The sequence below is a fragment of the Mustela erminea genome, chromosome 18, assembly GCF_009829155.1.
Source record: "Mustela erminea isolate mMusErm1 chromosome 18, mMusErm1.Pri, whole genome shotgun sequence".
NCBI lineage: Eukaryota > Metazoa > Chordata > Mammalia > Carnivora > Mustelidae > Mustela > Mustela erminea.
This window is the reverse complement of record NC_045631.1, coordinates 42211420-42227886: the sequence shown is the minus strand read 5'-3', so window position 1 is coordinate 42227886 and position 16467 is coordinate 42211420. Positions and strand designations below refer to the sequence as shown.

The following is a 16467-nucleotide window of genomic DNA, read 5'->3' as shown; positions in this document are numbered from 1 at the left end:
TAGGCAGAGAGAGGAAGCAGGCTCCCTGCAGAGCAGAGAGCCCGATGTGGGGCTAGAAGCCAGGACCCTGGGATCATGACCTGAGCCGAAGGCAGAGGCTTTTAACCCACTGAGCCTCCCAGGCGCCCCTTTTTTTAAAGATTTATTTATTTAGGTAACAGGTTTTAAAAAGCACCATGCTCCTCCTCTGGAGTGAGCCGCAGGGACAGCTGCTCTTTGGCCTTCTGCTGACCTCAGAAACTAGAAACACTTATTTCAGGCTTTGTCCCACTGGCCACTGTGGGCAGGAGTGGAAAACACCTGCCAGGTGTTGCCATAAGATCCACTCCGCCAACAGGAAACTTTTCTACAAGCTTTGCGGCTTAACAGTATAGCCCCCTCCCAACCCTGCTTTCCCTCGGCGTCCAAACCTCAGCGCGTGTGGAGCGCCCCCTGTGCGCGAGGCTCGGGAGCCGGCAAGTGTGGGCAGCACTGTGCTCGCAGGGCTCCCAGGCATTCTGTCTTCCCAACCGCCCTCCTGCTAGTACCTCTTGTTCCTGTTTTACAAATGAGACTGGCGGTCGAAAAGAACACCGGGCCGTGGGACAGGACACGTCCCTGTGGGTAACTGACCCTGTGACCTTGAGCAAGTCGCTAGCCCGGCGGGAGCTGAGCCTAAGTTCTCTCCCCCTTGGAACACCGTCCCAGCTCACGGTCACGAGAGCTCAGCCGCCCCTGGAAGTGGGTTTCCAGACCCCAAGCAGTGGTTGGCCCGACCTGCCCCCAGAGCCGGAGGGCGCGGGGAGGAGCGGGCACGAGCCAGCGTCCCGCCCCCGCCGCGGCGACCCCGGGGGCCGACGCCCGACTCGGGTCGGACTGAACTACGGCGCCCGGGAAGGTCGTTCCGTGCCTCGCGAAGACGTCCGCTTCCGCCAATCACCGCTTGCGGCCCGCCCCTCTCGTCGCCGGAAGCAGCCGTTGCCTCGAGCGACGACAACGTCCGGCTTTCCGAGTTGGCGGCGGGAAAGGCCATGAGTAAAGGCCGGGCGGAGGCCGCGGCGGGAGGTAAGCGGGGCGGTGGGCGCGGGGGAGACCCGGGCGGGGGGGACGGGAGAGGCGTTGGTTGGGTGACCCCCACCCCTGCCGCGTGTCTTCGTAGCCCCTGGGATCCTCCTGAGGTACCTGCAGGAGCAGAACAGACCCTACAGCGCCCAGGACGTGTTCGGGAACCTGCAGCGGGAACACGGACTGGGCAAGGCGGTGAGGACCCTCTCCTGGGACTCCTCCCCTTGGGGCCCCTCGAATCAGTCCGGGCTGCTGCCCTCTCGAGGCTGCCATTCCAGCCGCGGGCTTCCTAAGGCTTGTCGGGCTGAAATTCCCGCCGCATTGCTCTGACTTCCCGCCGCCCTCCCCCGCCAGGCGGTGGTGAAGGCGCTGGAGCAGCTGGCCCAGCAAGGCAAAATCAAAGAGAAGATGTACGGCAAGCAGAAGATCTATTTTGCGGACCAGGTGAGGGAACCTGTGTAGATTATCACCCGTGTGACACCCCGACATTAGGTCAGCCAGTCTCTAGAATGAACTCTCTTCTGGGGAATTTGGGGCACCCCGTGAAACTCACTTGTCCTAGGTCATGAAAAGGGACCCAGGCACCCTTTAAATCAGAATGGGGACTCCCCTTGCTGTGACCTAGACTTAGCGAGACTTCCAGATTCGGGACAGCATAGATGACAGAAGATCCTGAATTGCTGCTGCTGAGATCCATTCCCTCTTGGAAGTTTCTTTTTCCCAGTCATCTAGATTAGCACCTCCACCTGCCACACGATTGGCCTTCTTCCCCCAGCCCTCACTCCCAACACAGGTAATGCTGATTTTGTATCTCTGGGCCAGCCCACCACTTGGATGCCTTCTAGACCTTTCTGAGTCAGTATTACTACTGCTAAGGTAGATTGCCTCATCCCCCCAAATGGGCACCTCTCCCTGCTTCTCCCTCAGTGGAGTCATGCTTCACCCAACCTAGAGACTGGGGAGCCCCTCTTCTCTCTCCCCCTGTGCCCTTTTGGTTTTCCCCCTTCCTGACTCGGCCTGTCCTTTCCATCTGCATGTCCTGATACCCTCCTAGCATCTGCTGGCCTCAGATGTCTTCAGCACTGCAGCCAGAGTGGTCTGCCTGGGTGCCCAGCGAGTGCCATTGCCCGACTTCAAACTCGCGCTCCCTAGAGTAGGGAAAAGGTACTAGGGAGACCCGGCCCCCGTGCCTCACTGTCCCTTCTTGGTCCACTTACCAGGACTAGAACATGTAGATGAGTTTTACTCCTGTGTCCTTCTTCTGCCTGGAGTTAAAAAAACCCTTCTTCCTCTGCCTCTTTGCTCAGCTAACTCTTGCTCATCCTGTAGGATTCCCCTCAGGGATCACCTCCAGAGACCTTCCCTGAATTCTCTGACCGCCTCTTCTGCAGGCGCTCGCTTCTTTGAGGGACGCGCTTGTCTTACGTGTCTCCTCGCTGGACCGCAGCTCTTCCAAGGCAGGCCCCACTTCCCACCCGTATTTCTTTGCTCAGCACCCCCACCCCAGAAGCTAACATCTAGTAGACACCGAATACTAGTTTCACTGAACCGAACCACCACCAAGGCTAATTTTCCTAAAACCGGTTTCATTATGTGATAACTCTAGATTCCTTAAGGGAGAATTTTGCAGATTTTCTTCTGTAAAGAGACAGACCCTTACTCTTTCAGGGTTTTGCGGGCCAGATGGTCTCTTGTCCCAGGTACACAGCTGTCACAAGCCCTCGTGACTGCCACTGGAGAGCAAAAGCCGCCCGAGACTGTGTGAAGGCACAGGCATGGCTGTGTTTCAGTGGGTGTGTTTTCAGAACTCCGGGTCTGGCAGGATCTGGCGCGCAGGCTGTAGTTTGCTGCCTGCGGCTCTAAGGGTTTGCCTTGCCTTAATGTAGAGGCCACAACGCGCAGGCTGGCGTTCCTCTTCTCCCTAATGTGCTCCCCATTGTCGCCGACAAGACCCCCACAGAGCCCATCCCCGAGGATGGTAGCAGCTGGTCCCTCGGGGTTGGCTGCTCAGGCTTGTCCCTTCAGTACTGCCCCTGCCTCTGTCCCCATCCCTGTTCTTCCTGTTGTGGGAACGTGTACTTCAGGTATCCATCCCTACATTGGGGAGAATGTTCCTTTACTCCTTTAGCCCAATGAGCGGTCTTAGCACTGAGATCTCCGCCCTGTTAGTATCCTGCCAGCCTTGATGCCCCTTGAGGACAGGCGTGAGGTTTCACTTCTTGATCATACCTTGTTGTTAGCTGGGACCAGTACTAAACTGAGTGGTTTCTCACAGGCCCTCTGGAGGGCTGGGGAGCCCCACAGTCTTGCATGTATGTGATGCTGCCCCCACCCCAAATGAGGCTCCCCTCCCGTGCCTCACATCAGCCCCCTTGTTTTTCCTCACCTCTGGCAGGACCAGTTTGCCATGGTGAGTGACGCTGACCTCCAAGGCCTGGATGCCAAAATCGTGGCCCTCACTGCTAAGGTGCAGAGCTTACAGCAGAGCTGCCGCCACATGGAGGCTGGTAGGACTGAGCAGCCCCCAAGGGTGCCCCTAGGGTCAGGGTCAGTCGAGAGGTCAGGGATTATGGAGTGAACGGTTTGCTGGCTGCAGTGTTGTCCCACGGCAGTGGCTCTCTGCTGGGCGGCCACAGGCATTGTATCAGAAGAGAGAACGGCTAATGGCCTTTGAATGTGAGTGGGCAGGACATGCGTTTGCTTTCCCTAACACCCTCAGCCCCTGGGCCCACACTCCCTCGGTGCCGGCTGCTCTGACTGGCTACAAGAACAGTCTGTGCAACCTCACTTTCCCACTGCTGGTAGATGGAGGAGGAGAGAAAACAGGAATAAACTGGTAATTCTATAAGCCTTCATCTCTGCTGAGCAGTTCCAGAATGTGGAACTCATTCTGGACCCTGTGTGTAGAACCGAGACCTCAGGGAGCACCCGCTGGGAAAGCCAAAGCCCCGGCCTCGGGGCAGGGAGTGACCCAGGGGAGCTGTGGTTTCAGAGCTGAAGGAGTTAACTAGTGCCCTGACCACACCGGAGATGCAGAAAGAGATCCAGGAGTTGAAGAAGGAGTGTGCTGGCTACAGAGAGAGACTGAAGAATATTAAAGCAGCCACCAACCACGTGACTCCAGAAGAGAAAGAGCAGGTGAGCTGGGAGCGCGGGCAGCCGTGGGCCGGGTGAGGCGGCGCAGCCTCGCAGCCTCGGTGGGGCTGAGGGGTTTCCCTGAGGCAGGGGTTTCCCTGAGGCAGCTGTTTCCCTGCCCAGGTGTACAGGGAGAGGCAGAAGTACTGCAAGGAGTGGAGGAAGCGGAAGAGGATGGTGAGTGAGCGTGCGCCGGGCAGGCCGGAGAAACGGCAGGAGAACCCGACAGCGCGGCCCCTCCAGGCGGTGCTGCCCGCCTGAAAAGGGGTGGTTTTGTTTCCTGTCAGGCAACAGAGCTGTCTGATGCCATTCTGGAAGGATACCCCAAGAGCAAGAAGCAGTTCTTTGTAAGTGATTCTCTCTCCCGTCCCCGCTCCCCTGGGTGCTGGGTCCAAGGAGCGCTCACTCACTTGTCTCCCTGCCCCAGGAGGAAGTCGGGATAGAGACAGATGAGGATCACAACGTGAAGCTCCCAGACCCTTGAGGGGTCCCCCGGCAGGACCCGGGGGGGATGGAAAAAAGAAAGAGAGGTCTGCACTGGTTGGCTCCTCCTGGTTGGCTTCTGTGTTTGTTCCTGCTGCTGTCTTTGGGCAGAGCAGCTGGGAGAGGGGCAGGAGCCAGAGTATGGGGCGCGGGGAGTGAGCGAGCCCACAGCCGATGGTCAGGCTCAGGTGCGTTTTACTGGCTACATTCCAGTTGCTTGAACTGAACGCTCCAACTGGAAACAACGCTAAAGGAAAGCATTTGGCAGTATTTATTGTAATACAATTTGATATAAAAATACTTAAATTTCCTCTGGATAACCAAACCTCGCAGATGTCAACCCTGCAGAAGGCTACAGAGTAGAGACAGGAAACTATATAGCATTCAAGGAGCCCGAGGCCTTAAGCAGGATTTCTTGGAGCTCTGTACCCCAGGAGGCCTTTAAATACCTTCTCTACCTCTTCACTCTGACCCCAAGTCCTGGGAGAGATGCAGGCAGCACAGGGATAGAGACCCAGATACACTTGACAGGAAGGGTGGGAGTGGTTCTGAGGCCCAGTTTGTTTTCCAAAATTGTAAGTTTAGCAAACTGCACTGTTGGTGTTTATTTAGAAAATTAAAAAAAAAAAAAAAAACTATTACCATGTAGTGCTGTGTGTCACACTTGACTTCTCTGTGCTGTGCTCCTGCCTGTGGACACAGAGGGAGCAGGAGCACACAGGAAGGCCGCTTCCCTCTAGCACCCAGAGAGGGTAAGAGAGGCGATGGAGTAGCAGGTGAGGGCAGGATCCTGGCAGCCCTGCCCAGAGCTGGCTGGCAGAGCCCGGGTCCCACCTTGGGCCCACCAAGGGAGCCCTAGCCCAGGTACTAGGCAGCCTGTCACACTTCATGGCTGTGAGAGTATTTCCTCATGTTCCTTTCTTTCTGTCCAACTACTGCCAAAATGGCCAAACTTGGGCCAGGTGTTGCCCAAATCTGGTCCAAGAGACCAAACCAAATGCAAATAGTAGCTCCCAGATATGTGTAGATCTGGAGCAAAAATCTGAGGCTTAGAAGGGGAGAGGACGGGAGCTCTTGGGGATGCCCAGAGCAGACTGAGGATTTTTACGGGGAGAGGGGAAAGACAAGAGGCTCGAGTTTTGTGGTCAATATAATAAATTAAAGCTTTCACAAAACAAACACCCCAGCCCCACTGAGGATGAGGGGTTTCGGGGAACCAAATGCTGGGAACCAGGGAACCTGTGTGCAGCATCGAGTCTGATCTCAGAGGGCCAGCGGCTCTGTGGCCAAGCAGGAGACTTGGGCCTCTCGCTGGCTCTTCTGTGGGTTTGGGGCGCTGGTCAGTAGAGCTGGTTCTTCAGCTGGTGCAGGACACCAATCACGATCTCCCGGAGGGTCTGGTGGGGGCAGCAGAGGGAGGCATGGGTGACGCTCAGGCAAGGACAGAGCGCGGGCTCTGTGACCTGTGCCTACACAAGGCGTGCTCTTTAGAATGCAACAGAAAAAGCCCCTGGGCCGCACTGCTATCTGCAGTTTACTCTGAAATGTCCCTACAGAGCACAGGGAAAGGGATGGAGGCACGGCCGGCTATGTGGAAAAGCAAATGCAAGAAATGGAAATGGCAGCATTTAGGTGTGGGCTTGGGAGCGTTCGGGACATACTATGCTTCAAGTGTTCCCAGAAAATGTCAGGAAACAAAAAAGTGGGACTCTGCGGATGCAAGTCAAGCCTCAGAAAAGGCAACCAGGCCTCAGGAGCACAAGCCTCCGGCGACAGCATTCACACGCTGCCCAGTTACAAAGAACACAAGCCCCGGGGCAGACTACTCCCGCGGGCCTGGGGGTGACGGCCAGCTATCTTCCACATGGCCGAGTGAATCTGCTGCCGCAGTGAGGGCAACACGCTAGGCAGCCACACGTGGGCTGAGAAGGGCCAGGGTTAGGCCCACGGGACTTAAGTGCCCGATCAGTCCCGCCAAATGAAACCTTACAGGAAAATCTGGGCTAAGAAGCAGAAGAGGGAGACACCCCCAAGAAACCTGAAAGCTGCTGCCCTCCTCCTCTGGACAAATTCGCACTTGGGCCACTTTGCCCGGAGGAGTGTACCCCCCCACACACACCCCCCGATCACGGCTACCCCGTACCTGAGGCTTACAGTGCTCCTCAATCCAGCTGAAGACACAGGCTGACAGCTCCTGGAAGCTGGCCACGGAGATGGAGGCATTGAAGGACTGGAACAGGGAGTCCATGATGCCTTGAAACACATTGAACTTGACCTGGTCAGAGACCTGGTCTTCCCCCTCATGGGGGTTGTCCTGGTGTGCCTTCACAATCTGCTCGTAGTTCCTGAAATCGAGGAGTGGACAGGGCTCAGGTGCCCGAGGTTCTCCCCCAGGAAGGAGCTCCTGGAGAGCTGCTGCGAGGTAGTTCACATCAGCCAGACACTGCTCCGGGACAGAACTGGTGACCCCCCTCTTCCCACCCTTCCCTTCATGAAGCCCACAGGCACTTCGAGAATGTGCTGTGCGTTAGGGACAAGGGGGTACAGAGTCCGGCCTCCAAGCAGCCACCTAAGGGAGTGAGAGGATTATCTGGCCTGTAGTATCTGATGTGGCCTTTGAGAGGAAGGTATGAACTGAGGTCTGCCCAAGTCCCCTCAGAAGCCCTGGTTCCCCCAGCTCAGTGTCGCCCTTACACTTTCATGATCTTCAGGGCTGTGACATCCTTGCGTAGCATGGACACTTCCTCCTCCTGCTTTTTCTTCTCCTTGTGCAAAAACTGGATGTAGTCAATGGCTGGGGTGGGTGGGGGTGGGCACAGAGGAAGTCTCAACCAGAAGGACAAGGCTGACTTTGTCTCCCCCTCACCCCGTCCCACTCCCCACCTGCCCCACAACCACCACCCCACCAGGGCCAGGCCGAGAGTGGGTAGAAGGCTCTGGCCTCTTCACTGCCCTGCTGGCCCCAACCACTCCCAGGGCTCTCCCTGGTCATACTCTTCTGTAGAACGATGGCTTTGCTGAGCTTCTGGGAACCAATGGAGAAGTCCTGCTGCTGGCAAGTGGGGACGATTGTCTGAAGGTCATCATAGCCTCTCTGTGGAGACATCAGTGGAAACAAGGCTTCCTTTAACTCTGCAGATTAAGGCAAACTTGCAGCAAGCTTTCTCTTCAAGAACTGAGTTCCATGCTCGAAACTCAAACGGGTGGGGGTGCTGGAAGGAGAGTGTTCTCATCCAGAGACTAGATTAGCTGCCCGCAAGGATGCCTGGGGCTGTCCGATGAGGTCGGGGCAGAGCAAATCAAATGTAACGGGCCTTCCCCCGCTGGCTGAGCTGCAGGCCCCCCAGTCACCTTGATGGCGTCTCTCCTCTTCTGCTCAGCCTGCGTGTGTGCTCGCCGCCGCCGGTCCTTGTAGGACTCCTTGTAGGACTCCTGGTGGTAATCGCTGTCCTCGTCATCTACGCTCAAAGTTGGGGGCGGGAAGAGGTCATTTTGAGGCCCAGTGGGGCCCAGCTCACCAACCGTGCCCCACTGGGTAAGAAAAAACTGGTACCTAGAGACAGCAAATGGACAGAACCACCTAAGGTCCTAGATGAGGTGAGAGACAGTGAGAGCCTGTGTCTATCACTAGGCCTCCAGCACCCCCATGTGGGTGACTGGAGCTTCCTGTCTGGGAAATACACTAAAATGATGGTGTAACTGAGTCCCCCCAGGTTGGGGCATGTTGCTGCCTACCTGTATTGGGGACGGAAGAGGCACTGGTGGAACCGATGCTATTAGCTCTGGACACTACACTCCCCTTTCGGGTACTTTCTACAAAAAGCCCTGGAAAAGAGAGGTACCAATCACTAAGGGGTAAGGCAGGGGAACACTATATAAGACCCTGAGAAACCTGTGGGTACAGTGGCTTCCTGATCCTTAAATCTGACCTCTCCCTTTCAACCCAAAAGCCATTCATACTGGGGCACCCATTTCCTGTTTGTGCCATGCTGCAATGCTCCTGTCCCTGATGTCCACACTGCTCCATGGGCCTGTAATGGTACCACTGGTTCACAAAATGGCATCTGGGCACAATGAGGGTGAGAGAGCGGCCAGCTATCACTACTGTCATCACCTCCCTGCTTCAGAGCAGAGGGAACCAGGTGTACCCTTATGCTTCCTGCCCCGGTCCTGCAGCTCCTCCCTGTCTCAGGGCAGGAACTCGGCTCAGGGACAGTGGACTGTGCTCAGGTGTGGCTTGCAAGACCACGGGAATCTATAGGGCTGCAGCGGGAGCGAAATGGGGGAGCTGGAGACAGTGGGGAGGCACTCACCGGGGTCCAGACTGTTGTCGCTGTAGGCGTATTCCACCTGCAGCACCAAGCATAGGAAGCTCATCAGACCTCGGCCCAGGGTCCACACCTCCTTTTACTGCGCGCGCGCGCGCGCGCACATACACACATCCTACCTACACCCAGCCCCCAAGGTACGCAGGCAATTTCAGGATGCGCGCGTGCGCGCACGCACACACACTCTTCCCCCTGGGGTGCGCAGGCGACTGCAGGACTGCCCCGGGAGCCAAGAGCGGATAGGCCATAGGAGCGCCTCCCCTCCGCAGGACCCCGTCTGCCCCTACCCACGCTCCAGCACCTCCCCAGCCCCCAAACCCTGCCCCCCCAACACTCGTGTACACACGCGTCACTTGTCTCCCCACCTTGGCACGCGCGGGGTGAGAGCTGTCTTCTCTGCAGCCCCGGGGCCCGGAGGGCGGGGGGACCTTTGGGGACTGCAAGGAATCCCCTCGTCTTCCGGCCCCCCCACGTGCACGAGCCCGACCCGCCCTCCCCTCGCCGGCGTGCGCGCCCGCGGGGCTTGCCTTGACCCAGGGGTCGTCCGGAGAGGCGCCCGGCTCTGTCATCTCCGACCCACCAAACGGAAACCAGCCCACGGGCGGGCCCCCTGCTGCGAGGAAGAGGCGAGGCGCATCCACGTGACCCAAACCCACCAACCCAAGAACGGGAGGCGGAGGGCGGAGCGAGCGCATGCGCAACCCAGAAACACCGAAACTGCGGACCAGAGACGGTGGCGTCGGAGCGGGAACAGGTAGCGTTTCTGCTGCCGCGACGTGAATCATTCTGTAAAATGGGGTCCCCTCAAAAGGCTCGTCCAGTGTCACCGACAGTCTTGTGCACGGGCTGTGCGAACCCAGGCGGCTCTCGGGGCGCGTGTCCCAGCCCTGCCCTGCAGGCGGCCTGGAAGGTGCAGACTTGGCCACCTGGGCAGACCCTGCGTGGCTGCCAGCTCCAGTCCCGTCAGGGCAGACACACCGCCGGGGTTCTTAAAGTCCCATTTTCAAAAACCAGTCAGGCATCTGGCAGAAGACCAGTGGAAGAAACACTGTCAGAGAGTCTGCCAAGTTATGCTACTTTACAGACAGGGAAACCGAGGAACCTCGAAATTCTGCAGCTTCTTGCAAATCAGACAGCTATCAGTGTTAGAACCAAGGCTGACGTCTGCACCTCTGCCTGGCTAGCTTCGAAAGCCAAGCTCTTAACCACTGCACTCCGAGGTTCCAGCTCAAGGCTCCCTAAGATACCCAGAGGCATTGGGGCAGGAAGCAGACACCACACAGGCAACACCCGGCAACATTCATCTTTAATTCTGTTACAAGTTCCCAGTGTTTGCCCTGGCCACGGACAGCTGTAGATATCACACGCTGTGGGCAAGAGTAGGCACAGAATGCCAGAGAGGCCTGCTTCCCCAAGTGCTACAACCTCAGTGATGGCCAAAGGCCAGCCAGCAAGCTCCATAAGGCTCCGCATGCCCACCAGGCCTGGCCCTGCGCTCCCCAGTTTGGCTCAGAGCCCTCTAGGCCCAACCAGGATGAGCACGGAGGCCCCCATTCCTCCTCACCACTGAATCTCTGGGCAGCTCCAAGGGCCACTCTGGCCCCACAGAGAACTCAATGTCAGCCACAGGCCTCACAGCATCTGGGGGATGCGCTTCTGCAGGAGGGCCCAGGCTTTCTCCACCTTTGAGCAGGCCAGAAAGTTTGGAGGAAGAGAGGACAGGGTCAGGCAGGCACCCAGCGGAGACCACTTCCCCACAACCCAGCCCTTCCCTCAGCACCAACCTGGCGTTGGGTGACATGCGGTTCCCATAAGGTGCTCAGCACCACGTGGCTCTGGTCCACGAGCTGCTGGCCACTCATCTGGCTCTGCAACCGGCTCTGAGCTGCAGCCTCACTTAGGCCATCCCTCTCCACGATGCGTCGTATGGCCTTGGCACAGACAAGGCATAGGTCAGCCCACTGGCTCAGAGCAGGCTGCGATCTGCAGTGGGGACAGGGTGGGAGATGGGGTCCGGGTACCTCAGTCTCAGGAATGACAACGGTCCACACCTCATGCACCATGTCCTGCCAGCCGGCTTCAAGCAGCATAGCAGCATCGATCACACACACGTGCTTTCCTGTGGGGAGACCGCAGTCACCGGTGGCAGCATACCGCCACTTACCAACAGAGAGCCAGTGAGGCCTAGTCCCGAGGAAAGTGGAGGGTCTGCCTTGGGGTGGGGAAGCTCCCAGGAGGAGAACTGGCTTGATGTCCCCCTTGGCTGCTCCCCTTATCCCTCCCACTCACCCTCAGCCATAGCGTGCTCCATCTCCTCTCGCGCCAGCCTTGCGATAACTGGCCACATGATATCCGTGAGTATCTTCAGCTGCTTCTGAGGAGGAGAACAGAGGAAGTAGACAGTTTACCTTCCCTCAGTGACAGAGCCAGCCCGAGGGAGGAGGTGACTGGGAACAGATGAGTGGAAAGTGGCACTCTGGACCAGAGCAGAGAGGTCCACTGGGTCCCAACCTCTGCGTCTAGTAGTAGCTGAGGAACCCTTGAAGAAGAGTATGTTTACCTTGTTCCCAAACACCCGGCTGCCTAGGACCTTCCTGTTGATAATGCCATCTTTATGGAGAATATCTGGACAACAGAGACAGGGGACTGGGCAAGGAGGCCAGGCCGACTCCTCCCTTCGGGCCACTTGCAGCCCTCCCCAGGTATTACCTGTTCCAAAGGCCTCCACAACAGGCTGGTAGGCAGGACCACCTGGGGCATAGGCCCTATGGCCCAGCTGGTCACTGTCGATGACATATGCCCCCAGGCCCTTAAGCCGTTGAGCTACTGAGCTTTTCCCGGAGCCACTGATGCCCGTCAGCCCAATCACGTAGAGTTGTGTGGGGAGCTCTGGCCTCTTCTGGAGGTGGAGGAGAGGGAACCCCAGTTACTAGGGTCTTCAGACTCATCCTTGGGACTGAATTATTCAGTCTTGACTCTCCAGCATTTCCAGCCCACCCAGAAGGGGAGAGAGTGGAAGGGCAGGCATACATATGGAGGCCGAAGCAGTTTTCCCAGCATGCGATGGCGGAAGCTAGAAGAGCTGACTTTATCTTCTTCATTTTCCTTGTGGCTTTGGTCCTTCAGCAGCTGGATCTGGTATAAGGCAAGCTCCTCCAGGTCCTGCAGTAAAAGAGGAGGGGTGAGGAGAGGGAAGGAGGGACAGGAGGACAGTGACAATCGAGCTGTCCCCCACCCCCCCTTATCCTCCCCTACGTATTCCAGAGGTAGAGCCTGAGTCCAAGGGCAAGCTGGGAACCGGTTCCTTCTTGCCTCTTCCTCACCACCCTAAACCCTCTCTTCCCTCCTCTAGGGTTGTGGTACTTCCAGCAGTCCCCCATGTGGCCTTCCCCATCCCCATCCCCATCCGCTCCCTCTGCCAGTCTCTCCCAGGGGTTACATTCTCAAGGCGGAAGCGGTTGACGGCCATCCCCCCACGATAGGTCTCCTCGCTGACCACCAGGAACTCCAAGGAGGGGTCAGAGCCAGCGGGCCCATAGGGGTCCAGCAGGGGGATGATATCAAAAGTCAAGGAGGGCTTGATGTCCACCAGGAACTCACTCAGATGTTCCACACGCTCTGTGTAGGGTTGGAGCAGCTCAGGGAGCAACTTGCCTGGGGAAGGAGCCCAAAAGAACAGGGAGATCTTTTTATTGGGGAAGAAAAGTATAAGCAAGTTTGGGGAAGACTGTCCCCAAGCATCCAATCTCCAGATAGGGGTGGGTGGCAGGAAGAAAGGGCTAGGCTGGGAAGTGGTCTGTGTCAGGGGAGCTACCAAGAGGGGGCAGCCGCCAAGCACAATAGTCATGGCAGGCACCTGTTCCCAGAGAACCAGCAGTGTCAGCATCAGAGTCAGATGGTGAATTCCAAGACCCACCCAACCACAAGTCCCCTCTTAACTGTGTCTCCGGCACAACTACCTACAACCCACTCATCCATTTATTGCAAGGGTCTCCATTTGTAGGGTTCATCACCCAGAGAACTTCTTAAAAGTGCAGACTCCTTGGCTCCACATTTGGGGGAATTCTGATTTGAATGGTGACTAGACCACAATCTGAGAAAGCTGCACTTAATCATTTAACATAATTTCCTTAGCACCAACTGCGTGCCAGTCACTGTGACATCTGGGAAGGGTGGGAAGTAACGGAGGGCCCCCCTGTTCCTCAATTATGAACTGGGGACAAGATTAAGGAGTTCTGAGGGCCTTCCCCTGCTCTATTCCAGGGTCAGTCTCACTCACTCTTCAACAGGTCTTTGTCTGCTACTCCCACCACAAGCTGCTCCTGGGCCAGGATGCACGCGACGCTGAGCAACACCTTGTGAGCATTGTGCAGGCGGTCAAATGTGCCACCCACAGCCCCACGGTGGTAGCCACGCACTGGCTGCTTTGGAGACCTGGCCACGGGGGAGGCTGGCCTGATGGTGGAGGGTAAGGGGACATCCAGGGACTCCACAGGCAGCTCTCCGGGCCCATAATCGGGGTATAGCAGCACTGAAGCCAGTTGGGGACAACAACTATAGCAGCTGGTGGCATAACGCTCTAGCTGTTGCTTGACTGGGTTGTACTGGCTTCCGTCCAGGGTCTGAAAGTCAGTCAGCACCACTTCCGGTGGGTGGGCCAGGTTCTGGACTGAACCGGACAGGGGAGGTAGAAAGGCGCTCTTGGCTCCGATATTGGTCAGCAGGACTCTGACGTCCAGGTGCCTGTGGACGTCGGCGCCAGCGTAGAGGTGTGTGATGAAATCCAAGACCTCAAACGTGGCCTGCACCAGGCTGGACTGGGGCTGAGCTGGGGCCCCCAGACTCATGCCCGGCTGCAGGTGTACATAGAGCGTGTGATTCACCAGCCGGGCCGCCGAGGTCAGGATGGGGGCCAGGCGAGGGGCCAGGGAGGCCAAGGGCGTCGTCAGCACCAGGAGGCCCGACCGGAATACGGCCATGCTGCCCAGGCCTGCGGACAGCCAGGGAGACGAGGCGTGGGTGACTGAGAAGTTATGTGGCTGAGGCTGAAAAGCGGGGCCTTGGACCCAAGGGAGGGGACCTGGCGCAGGGACGGGGGTCTGTGCTGATCCAGAGGAAACCGGGGGAAGGCACGGGGCCTGGTACATGGCGCCTCGGGTCTATGTGCTAAGCCGCGCTTTCCACATTTCTCAAACGCAGCGGTGAAGTCGCTGAACTGAATCGAAATCCTGGGTGGGGAAACTAGGCTGGACAAGAGCCCCTGAATCATAGGGCTGGGGATCCAGAAATCCCGGCCCCTCCTGACACGCTGTACCCGGGTCCTCAGAGACTCCAAGGAGGGGACTAGAGGAAAACGTTCAGGCTCGGGTCGGTCCCCTACTTACTGAGACCTCTGGGCTTAGGTTCCGCGAGTGCCGCCGCGGAGGCTCACCTGGATGCGACCCGGAAATATTAGCTCAGCAGCTCCGTGTCCGAGCTACGGAACGGCAGAAAGGCCAAAGTGTCTGCTCTTTTCGGGATCTCGCGAGACTTTGTATGGCGTTGGGCGAGTCCTGCCGAGGGGGCGGGGCCGGGCTCGGGGGTTGGGCAGGCGGGTGAAGCCTTATTTCTAGATTCCAGAGTCCAGGGGTTTGGACCATGGAGGGCTAGGCGGTCCTGAAAGGGTTTTGTGGATGCTCTTTAGACATTAAGAGAATGGCTTCAGGCAGGTTACCCAGGAGACAGCGGCAAAGGCAGAACTAACACCTGGCTTTCCTCTTCATAAATTATAGAAATGGGAGTCACAGGGTGTCACTGAAGTCAGGACTCAGAGTCCCCGCAGCCCTCCTGGCGCCCTCCCAGTCTGAGGATCCTCCTGTGGAAGGACCACTCTGTCCGAGTCCCCATTTCACAGCTGGGGAAATTGAAGCCGTCTGTGTTCCAGGAACATTATAAGGAAGGTCTTGTGGCTCCGGAGCTCTCCACACCACCCCGAACCAGTTTGAGAGAGAGAGGAGGAGAGCTCTGCCTGGCAGCTCATAGGGTTGCCAGAGGATGGTCTCCAGACGGGAGAAAAGGGGAGGACGGAGGGAGACCTAGTGGCAAGGGTTTACTGTGAAGCTAATGGGGCCCGAAAGGTTGGAACTGGTAGTCTCCATGGGGAGAGGAAGCTAGGATGCCATCAGGAGATATTTCAGATAAAGTGTCCATAAAGATCTCAAAAGGGAGGGAAACCAGTTTCCAAGATTCCTGTAATGTGCTATCGTTTATTTTCCCAAACTAAACAATGCTTGTTTTCATAATTATGTAGGTTCATTTTGTATTTTTTAAAAAAGACTTTAGGGGCACCTGGGTGGCTCAGTGGGTTAAGCCTCTGCCTTCGGCTCAGGTCATGATCTCAGGGTCCTGGGATCGAGCCTCACATCGGGCTCTCTGCTCAGCGGGGAGCCTGCTTCCTCCTCTCTCTCTGCCTGCCTCTCTGTCTACCTGTGATCTCTGTCTGTCAAATAAATAAATAAAATCTTTAAAAAAAATTTTTTTTAAATGAAATAAAAATATTTTATTTATTTAGGGCACCTGGGTGGCTCAGTTGTTAAGCGTAGGCCTTCAGCTGGAGTCATGATCCCAGTGTCCTGGGATCCAGCACAGCATTGAGCACCCTGCACAGCAAGAAGCCTGCTTTTCCCTCTCCCACTCTCCCTACTTGTGTTCCCTCTCTTGCTGTCTCCCTGTCAAATAGTGAATAAAATCTTTTTTTAAAAAAAGTAAAAATTGTAAGGACCTATTTAGAAACTGTCCCTGCTCCCCTTCCCCCAGGGGATTTACTTGGAGACAAGTCCTGGAAACCAGCTCCAGGTAACAAAGCCCAGATACAAGGGTGGGTCAGGCCAGGTGGAGACATCTGATCAGTTGGGGGGACACATACTGTCTCCCTGGTTACCAAGGAGTATAGGCCCTGCCCTTTGGGAGCCTTTTTGGTACCAATCCTAATCAAGGTGTAATAGGCTGGGTCAAATATCTACTAGGGTAAATTGTAACTCAACTGGTCACCTAGCATCACTGTGGAGTTTCCTGTGTGTGTTAAAATCTCATTGGTCACCTGTGCGTGGCCAGGCTGCATGGCCTTTGCCCTTAAAAGCTAGACTGTGAAACAGAGAAGGGTTGCCCTCTCTTGTAAGAGGTGCGTCCCCGAACGTTCGGTTAGATTCTTGATGCTTGGCGCAAAATAAAGCTTTGCTTGACCTTCGCTTTGTTATCAGTCTCGCTACTTTAATCACGGACCCATTATTGGGGCATAACAAAAATGATTTTTTAAAAAAAGATTTTATTTATTTATTTGAGAGAAACAGAGAGCCAGCACAAGCAAGGGGGGGAGGGCAGAGGGAATGGGAGAAGCAAGGTCCCTGCTGAGCAGGGAACCAGACATGGGGCTCTATCCCAAAACCCCTGAGCTGAAGGCAGATGCTTAATCGACTGAGCCACCGAGGGACCTTAAAAA

At 56.6% G+C, this 16467-nt stretch overlaps 3 protein-coding genes across 6 annotated transcripts; 1 reads left to right on the top strand and 2 right to left on the bottom strand.

The window, feature by feature from the left end:
* Window positions 1-156: 156 nt before the first annotated feature.
* PSMC3IP (PSMC3 interacting protein) lies at window positions 157-6286 on the top strand. Its single transcript, XM_032320796.1, has 8 exons — window positions 157-1044; window positions 1139-1239; window positions 1399-1488; window positions 3440-3551; window positions 4037-4182; window positions 4303-4356; window positions 4467-4526; window positions 4607-6286. Exons 1-8 carry the CDS (start codon window positions 1011-1013, stop codon window positions 4661-4663), a joined length of 654 nt encoding a protein of 217 aa, XP_032176687.1. The 5' UTR covers window positions 157-1010; the 3' UTR covers window positions 4664-6286.
* MLX (MAX dimerization protein MLX) lies at window positions 4917-9644 on the bottom strand. Of its 3 annotated transcripts, none has more exons than XM_032320792.1 (8): window positions 9356-9644; window positions 8976-9012; window positions 8398-8487; window positions 8014-8120; window positions 7657-7756; window positions 7357-7456; window positions 6806-7007; window positions 4917-6059 (listed from the first exon to the last, which is right to left on the bottom strand). In XM_032320792.1, exons 1-8 carry the CDS (start codon window positions 9557-9559, stop codon window positions 6003-6005), a joined length of 897 nt encoding a protein of 298 aa, XP_032176683.1. In that variant the 5' UTR covers window positions 9560-9644; the 3' UTR covers window positions 4917-6002. The 3 variants fall into 3 exon arrangements, with proteins under 3 accessions (XP_032176683.1, XP_032176684.1, XP_032176685.1); XM_032320794.1 differs by having other exon boundaries at window positions 4919-6059; window positions 9518-9640; XM_032320793.1 differs by lacking the exon at window positions 8398-8487 and having other exon boundaries at window positions 4918-6059; window positions 9518-9592.
* An 866-nt stretch (window positions 9645-10510) lies between these two features.
* COASY (Coenzyme A synthase) lies at window positions 10511-14474 on the bottom strand. 2 transcript variants are annotated; one of them, XM_032320790.1, is made up of 10 exons: window positions 14375-14472; window positions 13270-13980; window positions 12430-12644; window positions 12021-12152; window positions 11700-11889; window positions 11551-11615; window positions 11280-11364; window positions 11012-11109; window positions 10775-10921; window positions 10511-10673 (listed from the first exon to the last, which is right to left on the bottom strand). In XM_032320790.1, the coding sequence occupies exons 2-10, from the start codon at window positions 13967-13969 to the stop codon at window positions 10623-10625; spliced, it is 1683 nt and encodes a 560-aa protein (XP_032176681.1). In that variant the 5' UTR covers window positions 13970-13980; window positions 14375-14472; the 3' UTR covers window positions 10511-10622. The 2 variants fall into 2 exon arrangements, with proteins under 2 accessions (XP_032176681.1, XP_032176682.1); XM_032320791.1 differs by lacking the exons at window positions 10511-10673; window positions 11012-11109 and having other exon boundaries at window positions 10828-10973; window positions 14375-14474.
* Between the last annotated feature and the right edge of the window lie 1993 nt (window positions 14475-16467).

Coding starts and splice junctions, on each gene's coding strand:
- PSMC3IP (XM_032320796.1), top strand. CDS start 1,011: ATGAGTAAAGGCCGGGCGGAGGCCGCGGCGGGAG. Junction 1,489..3,439: donor AGATCTATTTTGCGGACCAG/GTGAGGGAACCT, acceptor CACCTCTGGCAG/GACCAGTTTGCCATGGTGAG. Junction 4,527..4,606: donor AGAGCAAGAAGCAGTTCTTT/GTAAGTGATTCT, acceptor TCCCTGCCCCAG/GAGGAAGTCGGGATAGAGAC.
- COASY (XM_032320790.1), bottom strand. CDS start 13,969: ATGGCCGTATTCCGGTCGGGCCTCCTGGTGCTGACGACGCCCTTGGCC. Junction 12,645..13,269: donor AGACAAAGACCTGTTGAAGA/GTGAGTGAGACT, acceptor CTCCTTCCCCAG/GCAAGTTGCTCCCTGAGCTG. Junction 11,890..12,020: donor AACTGCTTCGGCCTCCATAT/GTATGCCTGCCC, acceptor CTCCACCTCCAG/AAGAGGCCAGAGCTCCCCAC.
- MLX (XM_032320792.1), bottom strand. CDS start 9,559: ATGACAGAGCCGGGCGCCTCTCCGGACGACCCCTGGGTCAAGGCAAGC. Junction 8,121..8,397: donor CTCTTCCGTCCCCAATACAG/GTAGGCAGCAAC, acceptor CTTTGAGCGTAG/ATGACGAGGACAGCGATTAC. Junction 6,060..6,805: donor AGGAGCACTGTAAGCCTCAG/GTACGGGGTAGC, acceptor TGCCCCCACCAG/ACCCTCCGGGAGATCGTGAT.